Raw genomic sequence first — 13,642 nt, 5'->3', positions numbered from 1 at the left:
CTAGAACTAATCCAGAAGAACAAAGCATCTCTAAGCCTTAACCATCTTCTTATCACTGATTATAATCAAACATAGTAATTCCATCTTATTCTATTTTATGCGTTTAAACAAATCCAACAACTCTTTTATCCGCCTGACTAAGATCTATAAGATAACCATAGCTTACTTCAAATCACAATCCTCGTGGGATCAACCCTGACTAACTCATGTATTACTTGGACGACCCAATACACTTGCTGGTTTAGTTGTACGAAGTGTGAGAATTTTGCACCAATAGATTTAGGGATTTAATTTTGATATGATGATAGTACACAAAGTTTTGTATAGTCATCCTATTATATGATGTCTTAACAACAAACAGGTTAGTCTTTTATATCCACTACTCTGAAAGTCATATATTCTTATATGATCTGACAATATATCAAATGAATGTCATATCATAGAACCTTTGCCTTAATTGCTCATGTTTTAGACTTAAAGCCATATAATCATCTTAGTAACTGAAAAAAGAATAAACTAATTGAACAACAAAATCTAAACAATCAGTATTTCAAACAAAAAAATAAAAATCCAAAAAATTGAAAGTGATAAAAATCCATGAAAAATATTAATTTTTTCGACAGATTTTCCGACAGATTCTCTTTTTTTTCTGTAATTTATGCTAATTCATTTTTTTTTTTGTTTTGGACAAAAATTCCATCGTAAAATCTATCTATATTTCCATGGGATAAAATCTGTTGGAAATATCTGTCTGTAATAAGTATTTTTCTAGTGGTGAGTTTTGATTGCTACATGAATCCTCTAGAAAAAGGTGCAGCATTATGTTCAATGGCTTACCTGCGAACGAATCTAGATATGACCGGTCCTGGAAAAGAGATAACAGAAAAAGCAAAGAGATTCTATAATACTTGCACCTACAAAAATATAACACGTACGTAAAATACATAACATGAACCTTTAAAACAGAATATATGTAAAATCATGATTTTTAACAACCTCTAAGTGACTCACTAACAGGGTCATCCAAGCCACCGCCAAATATTTCTAACGAATCAACAAAGCCAATTTCTCCGTTATATGCTTCCCCCAAAGCTATCCTGAGGAGATACAGATAAAAAATCAACGACTTTTTAATATGCAATTCCAAAATAGTCTGATGGGCTAAACCATGTATTTTAGATACCATAATCATTCGGTAGTAAGTTTTCACTTAAAAGACCATACAACAAGTCATTATTCTGAACGATCTAGCTGTTTACTAAGTTAAACTGCATAAAAGACTTAAAATCAAAAGCCAAGTTAAATTTTCTTAAAATCGATGTCACTATAGATAAATAGAGTTGATACATCATTAACTAAATTTACAATTACAAAATTCATATTACATATATGCATATTTATTCACAAAGAGATTAGCAAGGATAATTGAGAGTAGGATAAGAAATTTGCTCAAAAAAAATTATTAAAATAAAACACCAAGATCATACACCCACAAATGCAACAAAATATTTAATTTTTTTGCATATGATTGATAAAAATTCAATTGAACTCATCATGAGTAGAGGAGAAAAATCTCATATTTTCTCTTTATATGAAAAATAAAAAGAAAAACCAGTCATGTATAAAGTTATAACTTTGAAATCTCGAGTAGACAATTTTTGTATAACAATGATAATGATTGATTAACGCAATAGTAGATCCAATATAGGAATACCATAAAGAACTTACATAAACTTCTTACATTCTTTGAATAGCTTCTAGCATCGATCCTTTCACTCATCAATATTTGCTTCAAGAGACAATACCTGTCCCACGGAAAAGACTAAATTATTGGCAAGGAATCATCTTTCATTCTTTCTACTTCTGGTACATGACTATTAACCTTTCAAAAGGATCCATGAATCAAATAATCTTGATCAACATCGATACATGAGAAGTGAAACTGCACATACTTCTTTAGGGGAGAAACAGACAATTTACCCTCACAAAAACTGAAGAGAAGGCAAGTTCTTTTTCTTTTTCTTTAAAAAAATATAAATTAAAAAATAAATAAATAATGCATCTTTATTTATTTCTATTAATAAAAGCCAATCAATCCCATTGCCTACTAAAACATATTTGACACCATAAAGCAGACAAGAGTGATCCATCCTTAAATAAATTAACTTCCATTAATCCTCATTTGCTTACTCATTCCAAATCAAGGAAAAAACTATAGAAATTAAAAAAGAAATTTTTAAAATTACCAAAGCAAATTTATCCCTTTAAGATTAGGCCGCCACAGATCTTACCAGTGTTGTAACTGAAGTTTGTATAAGCCCATAAATGCCTTGCAAGAGTTTTACCAGGTTTATTAAAAGATAACTCACCTCTATAGGAGCCAACGTATGTTTTTGAAATTCATTTGTCTTGTACGCTATTACCATGTAGCCCCATTGATGAGCCACTATTTTATGGTTATTTTTGTACTGAAATGAGTGAATTTTATCCATTATTCTCACACTTATTCCTAAAATTCGCATGTTTTACATTCTCCTTCCTAATTTTGCGCTATGATTGAAAACATGCTTCTTTGGCCTTAAATTTGCTAATTTTTAACTCTCCTTTATTACCATTCGATGCCGTGATATGTGTGTTAAGTGTTTTCAGATTTTATAGGGCAAGAATGGCTTAAAAGATGGAAAGGAAGCATGCAAAAGTGGAAGGAACACAAGAAAGTGTTGTTTTGAGAAGCTAGAAGCGGCGCATATGCGTGGACGACGCATATGCGTGACTGGTGTAGCATTCATACGACGCGCACGCGTGGCTGACACTTATGCGTGAATAGTGCCGAGTTCAAGCGACGCGTACGCGTGGGCGATGCGTACACGTGGCAGAGCGTCACGTGCTGCAATTGCAGAAAATGTTGGGGGCAATTTATGGGTTACTTTTGACCCAGTTTCAGGCCTGAAAATACATATTAGAGGCTATAGAGTGGAGCTGGAAGAGGGAATCAATCATTCACACTTCATTCATACACTTTAGATTTAGATGTAATTTTCAAGAGAGAGAGGCTCTCTCCTCTCTCTAGGTTTTTAGGTTTTTTAGTCTTATTTGTTCTTGCACTTTAGTTATCTACTTCTCCTATTGATTCCTTTATTTTGCTAATTTAGTTTATGAACTCATGTGTTACTCTCAACTTTCATTAATGCAATTTATGTTTCACGTTTCTTATTGTTCAATCGCCTTGTTATTGTTATTTCTTGGCTTTGGTTAGTCTTAGATTTTGCTATGTCTTGTTAGTTTTCTCTGTTTTTATTTTATGCCTCCCAAATTTTTGATAAAATGCTTGATTGGATTTTAAATTAGATTTTTATGTTCTTTTGATCAATTAGAGACTCTTAAGTTATCAAAATTCTTTTGTTGATTGGTGATTAAAAATTGCTAGTTAGTTTAGACATCACTAAATCTAATCTTTGATTAGGACTTGTGAACTTAAGTTGATTTTACTCACTTGACTTTCCTTCATTATTAGAGGTTAACTAAGTGCAAGCAAAAGGCAATTACCATCACAATTGATAATGATAACGAGTATAGGAATTTCAATTCTCAATCCTTGCTAGGACTTTTCTTAGTTGTTATTTTATTTCCTTGTTATTTATATTACTTGTCTCTTATCACGAAAATCCCAAAAATACTTTTTCATAAATCAATTATAAGTACACTTCTCTGTAATTCCTTGAGATACGACCGAAGTTTAATACTTTGGTTAATTTTATTGGGTTTGCTTAAGTGACAAATAATTTTAATATTGATTGAGGTTTAATTGTCGGTTTAGAACTATACTTGCAACGCGATATTTTTGTGAAAATCTTTACCGACATTTTTCCTCCGTCACCCATCTATATGGAGTCGCCCATATGTCACCTTTAGGATCCATTTCGCCCTCACAGTTCCTGTGTAGATATACCTGGAATTTTGTAAGTAGAACGTAAAACTATACTTTCAAGAGATTTAATTCTAGAATAGAGGCACTTAGAAATGTTTCTTCATGATTGCAGAATCATTATTTCACACTACAATAAGCTTAAAAAACAAAAATTTTGCCTTATAAAGAATAAATTTGCACAACAAGTTAAGAAATAGAAAATTTATTGTTACCTTCCATTTCTCATCTAAGCCTTTAAACCAATCCTGATCTTCTACAACCCTTATTAGCTCAATTATAGTTTTTTAACGGCAAATTTAAGACATTAATGAATCACCAATCCCAACAATATCTACTACCAAAGCAGAGGCAGGCACGAGATTTCCTTTAGTAAAAGTAATTGATAGCTAAAAAAAGATACCATCAAAACTGGTATGATACTTCACATTAAACTTTAATATCTTCCCTTGAGAATTTATGAAGTCCTATGAATGAAATTGAAAAAATGCTACTATAGAGTAAGTTATTCACATCTAGTATAAAGGTTTTTAGCAACTATGAATTATTTGAAATGAAATGAAAGAATAAAAGGAAATTTCATCACGAACTAGTACATTCTCAGCAGTCAGAAGATGAATTGTAAATTGAGAGTAAAGCAGAGAATATTATTCATTCATGATCATTTTGTACAGTTTTACAACAATTGTATCTATGCCTAGTTATATACATGAGGACCACCAATGCAGTTAATTCATCACTAGCAGATCTGGGACAAAAGGAGAAGGGAGAAGAACGAACCAAAGAGAGGAGAGAAGAAGCGATCGAGCAACGCACAATAGGGGAAAAGATGCTGACGGTGACACTAGGATGGACAGATAGGAAGGACACTGATGACACGGACGTGCACGGCGGAGTGAGAAGACTTGGACAACCCCTTCCACTTTCCTTTCGCGCGCAGGAGCTACACGGCGAAGGGAGCAGACCAATGATAGTGAAGAACGACAACGCGGACGTGACGACTGGAACTGACGGAGGAAAGAGTCACGGCGGCGGAATATCTCAGAGATGGTGATTGACACCTTTGGTCCCCTAGGATTCATGCGAGAACGTGAAGAATGACTGTTTATGTTTTTGCCAAAAATTTTAATAAACTCTTGCAAAATGTTATTCGCAGCAGTTTAAAAATTAAACCGCCGCTATTTTCATCAGTTTTCAACGGAACATGTGTTCACTACCGAAATTGCCACTATTCCATCGATTGGCAGCTGTTCAAGAAATCGCCAACAATTTTTCGCTGCAATTTACCATTTATCTTGTAGTGCAATATCAATTTTGATAATAGTCCTTAACTTGTAGAAGGAGCCAAAGTATCGATCAGGGTTAATTCCTCGTTAGCTTGTATTCTTTTGTTCTTGTTCTCGATGTGTTAAGAAAATTAAAAAAATAGTCTAAATTTATTTTACTTAATGTTCATTAATTTTAATAATAATTAATAATATTAAATAAAATAAATTTTATCTATTTTTAATTAATTTTTTTATTACTAACCATTTTCGTTTAAATTTGTAGTGTTTGAGTTAAGAACAAAACCAAAGCCAAAACAATTGGTTAAACAAAGACAAATAAACTAATAAATCACTTCTGCTCAACGTATGCTTCCCGTGTCAAAGGAATAAGATTGATTCCATGATTCCATCGTCATGTGGTACTACCTAATAACATAATACAGTTAATCTTTACACGGATCTTGCCTTAAGCCATTGAAACACAACCTCCCTTCCATATAGTCAACCCATACAAATTGTTATTTTAATTAAATGTATTCTTTCTCGTCCTCTGTTTCCGCAATCCCATTATATAACAAAAATGGCTGTTCTTCCTCCATCACTACGTTCAAGAAGCTATCCTTTACTACTTGCTGCAGCTACAAATTGAAGAAATTATCAATATCAATAAATAATCCATGCTATAATAACAACAATATTAACATCATGTCGAAATGTTTAAAGTCTATTGCTACGTTCCCACTCCTCATACACACCTTATTATGCTTTCTCTTGTTCCCTCAACCCCTTCTATCTCATGATATTAGTGGTTTCGTTCGCCTCCCTGCTCGTCCAACCATCATCACTCCTCATCAATTATCTGAGTCCGAACCTCAGCAGGTTCGTTCGTTGCAAAAATATTTATATCCGCATAATATATAATTTTAATTTTAACAATATTCTACTTATACGAAAATATGTACAGACTGATGGTATAAAATCGATATTACAGCAGTCAATTTTAATTAATATTATAATAGTTTGTCAAATAAGTTCCGTATGAAGCTCCCTTAAAATGAGTTTTTGTTTCTGTTGAGTTTAAATTTTAAATATTTTTTTGAATTGAATTTGGAATGTTCTTGTTTTCAAAAATTTTAAATATATATATATATTTACGTTAAATGGTGAGTGCAATGTTTACTGTGCCATGTTAATTAGCTTCTTCGACATTTTCTAATGTTTAAATATTTCCATAGAATATTATGATTTGAAAATGTTTGTAAATTCTTAAAGGTGCACATTTCGTTGGTGGGAAGAGACAAGATGAGGGTGTCATGGATTACAGAAGGAAAACACACAAAATCTGTGGTAGAGTACGGAACAAAGTCAGGAGAATATTCCAAAAAAGCTACCGGAAAACATACTTCGTACCAGTATTTTTTCTATAACTCCGGCAGGATCCACAACGCCGTGATAGGGCCACTTGAGCCCAGCACCACTTACTTCTACCGCTGTGGAGGCTCCGGACCCGAGTTCTCATTCAAGACTCCACCGCCCAAGTTGCCCATCGAATTCGTCATCGTAGGTATGTTTCATTTTGATTTTCGTTTAATTTCTTTACCAAGCTTTGATAATTTGGCATATGGTTTGGTAAGGGTACATTTTGATTATTGATACCCTTTTGCATCTGACCACGATGGAGTAAAGTTAGTTATAGAAGTAGTTGTAGTTACGTTGTTGATGAGTGCTTTGAGCTGGAAGGAAACAGCAGATAAGGTGGTTAACGGGTGTGTGGTGGTGGAGTGTACGCTACTCATTATCAGGCTCTGTTGCCAAACTTATATTACCAAACTAAACAAAGAATTGTTCAAAAAATATAAAAAAAAGTGAATTTTATAATGTTTTTTATTATGGTGTTTAAATTATTTTATTTATTTTAAAAATAAAAAATAAAATAATTAAAATAAAAATTAAAATATTTAAAATTTATTAAATATGATTTATTATAATATTTATTTAAAAAATATTATTTTTATAATAAAATTATTTATTAAAAATAATTATTAATATATTTATATATAAATATATATTTTATATTAATAATTAATTTTATTGTATATGTAATATGCTAGTTAAACTTTAGGCACGTGAGACGTGCTAAATGTCGTGGCAGAAAATGGGAATGAGTAGGGGCTGGCCCTAGGAACTCTTGAAAGTGAAAGCCTGAAAGGGTTAGGACTTAGGAATTAGGGTGACCATCGGTGTTTGTTATTTTAAAAGTTTAGTTGGAGTTGGAGTTAGAGTTAGATTAAATATAATAAAATAATATACTTGTATATATTATATATTTAAAAAGTAATTTAAAAAATTGATTTTTAATCGGGTTTTTAATAAAAAAAATTAAATTGATTTAATCGGTTTTTATTTTTTAATCAATTTTACTGACTTTTTAAACAATTTTTTTTGTAATTGGTTCTCGTTTTTTTTCAATTTACCTACTTCCAATTGGCTACAGAAAAAAAATAAAGAATGTAAAACACATACAAAATTAGCTATTAAAATTAGTTTGATAAATAATTTTTTTTATATATATTGTTCAAATAACGTTTAAGTCACGATCTTAGTAAGGTTAATAGTCTTATTATAATATAAAAAAAGTCAAGAATTTATCATGGTGACCAAAACAAGCATGTTTTTCTTACTCTTTAAAGCTAAGAGTTTAGAATAAAATAAATACAAAATATATTATAAATATATCTAAACAACTCATCAGCTTGTTTAGCAAATGGGGCTATATAAGTTAATTATACAAAGAGAATATTAAGGAACAATGATTTTGTTGAATAATATGAATAATTATTAATTAAATTAAAATACATTATACTTTTAAATTAATCTTTTAAATTTTAATATTAAAATAACCAATGGTACATTAATAAAATAAATATCTAATATATTTATTATTTATATTGTTTAATATTTTTATTATTTACCTATACTTTTTCATTATACAATTATGTCCCATAGGCTTAGTAGAGCGGGAGATGTCTTCATAACATGAATAATATGTGACTAATACATAATATAGCATATATAATAATACAAACTATACTAAACTACTTCAATTAACAACACAAGCATAAAATTAAAAAAATATTCAGTTTAGTATTTAAAATTATACTCGAACTTTAATTTCATCTTTAAAATTTTAATTACTTCAATTAAATTTTTAAATTTTTTAAATTTTAATCACATTAATTTTTACAGTAATTTTCATTTATTACAGAATCAATTAAAAAATTTAAAAATTAAATTAAAAAAAATTAAAATATCAAAATTAAATTGAGGCTCGAATATAATTTCGAAAGACCAAATTGAATATTTTCTTCATAGTTTATGCTCCAACATCATCTAGCATAATTGTTTTAAGAAAATGATCCACCAATAGAAGTAACAAATAAGTTTTGGACCTTTATTTTATAATGTCAAAATTATCAAAATTATACCCAATTTTTGAAACGTTGACAAAAATAATTTTTACTTTTGACAAATATTTTTAACATTATAAAATACGATAAAATAACTAAAAATAATAATATATTTTATAAATAACAAACAATTTTTGTATTTAATAAATTACTTATATATTTAATTTAAAATTTTATAAAAATATTTAAATAATTATTTAGAAACTAGATAATACAAAAAACTGGATAAAAAAAATTCAATTTCTATATTTTTTAATATTTTTGGTTATTGATAGAAAAAAATCTCAAAAAAATACTAAATATAAAATTACTTAAACGATAAATCTATCTCATCTTTTTAATCGTACTTAAAAAAATTAGATCAAAATCTAAATTCTAAAACAATTTTTGAGAATGATTTTAAAAATATATTTAACGTTGGATAATTTTATCAAATTCTAAAATATTGAGGATATTTTTATCGTTAAAAAAAGTAAAAAATATTTTTGTCTGTGTATTAAAAATTTGGACGATTTTGGTAATTAACTTCATTAGCAAGTTATTTTTTTAAATTTAAATTATTAATATAAAATATAACAAACTAAAAATTAAAATTTATTTAATTAACAAGAATTATGATGACTTTCGTCGTATAATAAAAAACATTTAACGATGTATCATTTTTTCATCAATAGATAATCATACTTAACTGCTGCTTTAATTCCAATTTCAGTACAGGGAACTTAATCCCATCATATAATTTCTTTTCCTCATTATACTACTTTATTTCACTTTAATTATTATCAGAATGGTTTAATGAAGACGAAATTAACACTAAGGACCATGAATAAAGTTTATTAATAAAAAATTTAATTATATTAAAATTATTAAAAAACCCTATTCAAATGAAAATTAAAGAAGGACCAAAACTTTTGTTATATAGACAATTATGTCCTTAATCAATCATTTAGTCGAATAAAAAAATAATAATATCACTCTACACAGAATTATTTTGTATTGTATATTTGTATAAATTTATAAAAAAAAATTATATTATCAAAATAAAAATGATAAAATCCCTTTTCATGAAAAAATCATCCACTTTAAATAACAAATTTTTACCTCAAACTCAAGAACTTTTTGTCACCATAACCATCTATCTCACCATTTTTGCTATATCCTCTAATAGTATTTATTGGTGATTTTAATAATAAGAAATTAAAATAAATGAATTATCAAAATAGTAGCTCTGAAAGTTCACATGCATTGCTGACAAAAAGAATTTCAAAAGATGCTAACGACCAAGTAAATTTTCAAAAGATTTAAAAACGCGAAAAAATAAAAGAATTAAATATTAAATATATATTTTAAAAAAAGATTTTAGAGATAAGATTTTGATAGAAAATTTTGTAATTATAATTTTAAAAAAATATTTTTATCTTTAAAGTTTGATAATTTTGTAAAAAGTAAATTAAAAAAATTAATTGTGAATGAACACATTTTTTTTAAAATAAAAAATATTTAGAGATCAACTTTTTTGCTTAATATTTTTGCACTTTTTAAATATTTTTGCCACAAAAATTTGATTCAATAGACAAGTTATTTGTTAAATACATAAAATTTTTGTCATTCAAAAAAATATAATATTTATTAATTATTTTTATCACTTTTCAAATTTTTTAAAAACTGTTTTGTCGATAACATTTTTATGAACGGTTAAATATTTTCGATATTAAATTAGCGGTTAATCCTAAAAAATTAAAATTTTGTATAGATGTGTGTCATTCTATAAAGAAAGAGGATGTTTGTGACGCTATTAGGTATGTGCGTGGCATTGACGAGTATATTCACTAAGAATAATTTGGATTACCTTATGTATATATTAAAATTAATCATTAAAATTAATTATTAATATAAAATATATATTAAAATATAAATACATATTAAAAATAAATTAAATCATACTTTTTGGTGGCTATTTTGGTGTGCTAATAGCTTTTTTGAAATAGTTTTAGCTTTAATTTTTAAACTGGAACCAGAGGTCATCATAAGGTGAGCGCTGGTGAAATTAAAGGCCGAGGACTAGTTTCATAAATCCTACTTTGCAAATTGTCATACTAATGTAACAACAGTAATTAGATTTGGACATTTTCGAATCTGTTGGAGGAATAATTTACCGTATATGTGTAGGGGACTTGGGACAAACGGAATGGACAGCATCGACGTTAAAACACGTGGATAGTAGCGACTACGACGTGTTCCTATTACCAGGTGACTTATCGTACGCCGATACACAGCAACCTCTATGGGACTCCTTCGGCCGTTTGGTGCAACCATACGCCAGCAAAAGGCCATGGATGGTTACTGAAGGAAACCACGAGATGGAGATTTTCACCATCATCTACCCTCACGGCTTCAAAGCTTACAACGCAAGGTGGGCGATGCCGTTTCAAGAAAGCGGATCAACTTCAAATCTATACTACTCTTTCGAGGTTGCTTCCACCCACGTCATCATGCTCGGTTCCTACACGGACTTCGACGCCCAATCAGAGCAGTACACGTGGCTTCAGAACGATTTGGCTAACATCGATAGGAGCAAGACGCCTTGGGTGATTGTGTTGTTGCATGCGCCTTGGTATAATACTAATGAGGCACACCAAGGTGAAGGTGAGAGTATGAGGAAAGTTATGGAGGATTTGCTCTATCAAGCACGGGTTGACTTGGTTTTTGCTGGACATGTTCATGCCTATGAACGATTTGTATGTCATTCTTTCTTATTACAATTTTTTCCATTCAAGTATTTATAGTTTTTTTACGAAATGTTTTGTTGATTCTTCCTGCAGACTCGAATTTATGACAACAAAGCTGATTCCTGTGGTCCAATATATGTGACAGTTGGTGATGGAGGAAATCGTGAAGGCCTTGCATTGAAGTAAGATGGTTTTTTCCCCCTATAGCATATAGTATTAGAGAAAATAAAATAACTAATCTTTTATTAGTTAATATTATCTATTTTTTTTTTAATTTTTCATTTTTTTTACAACTTAAGATTTAAAATTATTTAAGTTTGAGATCTTAAGTTTGAGAGTTAAGAATTTATAATTTAGAATTTAAAATTTAACATAAATAAATTAATTTTAAAAAAAATGACTTTGATGTAAAAAAATTAACTCCCTAACATTTTTCATATTATTGTGGAAAGAGATTATTGTTACATACTTTTCTAGGGTTTTTAATTTTTTATTTTCAAGTGATGATGATAATAAGTAGCTATATTTGTTTTTAAAGAAAATATTTTTCACACCTCTTTAACTACTTTATTAAGTGTAATTTTCTTTATGTATACGTTTGATTGATTGGCGATGATAGTTTTAAAAGCCCTCCAAGTCCACTGTCGTTGTACCGGGAGTCAAGCTTTGGCCATGGAAGGTTGAAAATAGTAGACGAAACACGTGCATACTGGTCATGGCACCGCAACAATGACACTGATGCAGTAATAGCTGATGGTGTTTGGATAGAGAGCTTAAGCAGATCAAAAGCATGTTCAGGTAGACCAGACCAAAAGGTTGTTCATGAAGAACTGTAGATTATATAGTGCAACTCGAATGATGTATTGTTCCTTTCTGCTAACAAAGGGAAGATTGGTGATTTGCTTGCAATAACTTTAAGTTATCTACTTAATTAGCTGCTCAGTTGATAGGATGTGGAAAGTGAAAAATGTACGCAGTAAATTAGCCGCTGGTAGATTTATAACTTATTATTTCTTTCAATTTTCTTACATTACATGATGTATGTATAATCAAGTAATGATACTCAAATAAACAAATTAATAAGTATAAAGACACTTCATTCATAAATGTGTGTAACGTATTGTCTTTTGGAAGAATGGAATGTCACTCATCCGAAGTACAAATACAAAGAATAACGTTAATATACCTATATATATATTTTTGGTTCTTATTTCTTAATATAATGTTCTTTTTTTTGGGTCAAGAATATAATTTTCAAATCCTCAGTATTTTTTCCCCCTCCTTGCTCCTTGGTCTAAGACCCTACAGCTTTTTCCTGGGTTTGGAAGATCATATGGCGTGATAAGTTCGTAATAATGTTTGGTTGGCTTAACCACCAGAATTAAAACAGTTGTTGTGGGTCAAAAGAAAAAGTCAAAAAACACACTTGTTAGAATCAGATAGTGAATTTTTATGCTCCAAGAGAACTCTTTGATGTAATTTTGTCTTTTGGGCTCCGGCCCCACTGGTTCACAAAAACCAAATGATAGTTTTTCATTTTTTTGGAGTTTTTCCTTGGGTACAATGATTTCCTAATTCCTATGTTAAGAATAACTTGTTTCGGCCCAGCCAAAACTGAGAAAGTAAAATATGTCAGAAGTGGGATTTGAACCCACGCCCTCTCACGAAGACCAGAACTTGAGTCTGGCGCCTTAGACCACTCGGCCATCCTGACAGTTACGCAAGTATCTCGACATTTTATATATTATATAATATTCTTCTATCCGGACCATAGCCTTCCTTTCCTTATACCGTTACACATATCATTAAGTATCCAACAGAACAATATAAAAAAGCAATAAACACAGAATTAGTCTACTAAGATTATGATTAAAGAATAATGCAATTTTTATATCTAAAGCGGTGTTCTATTTTAAACATCTAACTTACAATTATGAATTAAATTATAACTTTTGTTCACTTTTACTTATTCCTCTTTTTAAATTTGAATTTAAGTTGATATTTAGAATAAATACCAATTTAATTGTGTAAATAATGTTGCTAAAAAATATTAAATATGTGTATATAAAATACAAAATTAAAATGCTTTTTTTATATTGAACGAACCAAAGCTCCAAAAAACAAAATCAACTAAAATAATTCTAAGAAAATAATTCCACAAGTCCTCGCCATGGAGGTGCGTCGAAATAGAAAATGCCAGTCAGTTAAAAATACACTTTTTCACAAAAAAAATTTATCCATATATTTTTTTCC

The 13,642-nt window shown here is 29.4% G+C and overlaps 1 protein-coding gene, 1 long non-coding RNA gene and 1 other non-coding gene across 3 annotated transcripts; 1 reads left to right on the top strand and 2 right to left on the bottom strand.

Annotated features, from left to right (window-relative positions):
• Positions 1–5,585: 5,585 nt before the first annotated feature.
• Positions 5,586–6,177, bottom strand: LOC130932665 (uncharacterized). The gene is made up of 2 exons (XR_009067513.1): positions 5,949–6,177; positions 5,586–5,831 (listed from the first exon to the last, which is right to left on the bottom strand). It is a non-coding gene; the product is annotated as an uncharacterized LOC130932665 (long non-coding RNA).
• On the top strand, positions 5,725–12,481 carry LOC130932664 (purple acid phosphatase 22-like). The gene is made up of 5 exons (XM_057862054.1): positions 5,725–6,072; positions 6,466–6,757; positions 10,830–11,398; positions 11,483–11,571; positions 12,009–12,481. Exons 1-5 carry the CDS (start codon positions 5,725–5,727, stop codon positions 12,223–12,225), a joined length of 1,515 nt encoding a protein of 504 aa, XP_057718037.1. The 3' UTR covers positions 12,226–12,481.
• A 538-nt stretch (positions 12,482–13,019) lies between these two features.
• Positions 13,020–13,103, bottom strand: TRNAL-CAA (transfer RNA leucine (anticodon CAA)). The gene has a single exon. It is a non-coding gene; the product is annotated as a tRNA-Leu (tRNA).
• Between the last annotated feature and the right edge of the window lie 539 nt (positions 13,104–13,642).

Source organism: Arachis stenosperma, chromosome 6 (assembly GCF_014773155.1).
Source record: "Arachis stenosperma cultivar V10309 chromosome 6, arast.V10309.gnm1.PFL2, whole genome shotgun sequence".
Classification (NCBI taxonomy): domain Eukaryota; kingdom Viridiplantae; phylum Streptophyta; class Magnoliopsida; order Fabales; family Fabaceae; genus Arachis; species Arachis stenosperma.
Note: the sequence above shows the minus strand (reverse complement) of the source record. Positions and strands in the feature narration are given on the sequence as shown.

Excerpts from the sequence above, each read along its gene's own strand:
- LOC130932664 (XM_057862054.1), top strand. The coding sequence starts at position 5,725 with ATGTATTCTTTCTCGTCCTCTGTTTCCGCAATCCCATTATATAACAAA. Across the intron at positions 6,073-6,465 it reads CTGAGTCCGAACCTCAGCAG|GTGCACATTTCGTTGGTGGG; the intron begins GTTCGTTCGTTG and ends AAATTCTTAAAG. Across the intron at positions 11,572-12,008 it reads CGTGAAGGCCTTGCATTGAA|TTTTAAAAGCCCTCCAAGTC; the intron begins GTAAGATGGTTT and ends TGGCGATGATAG.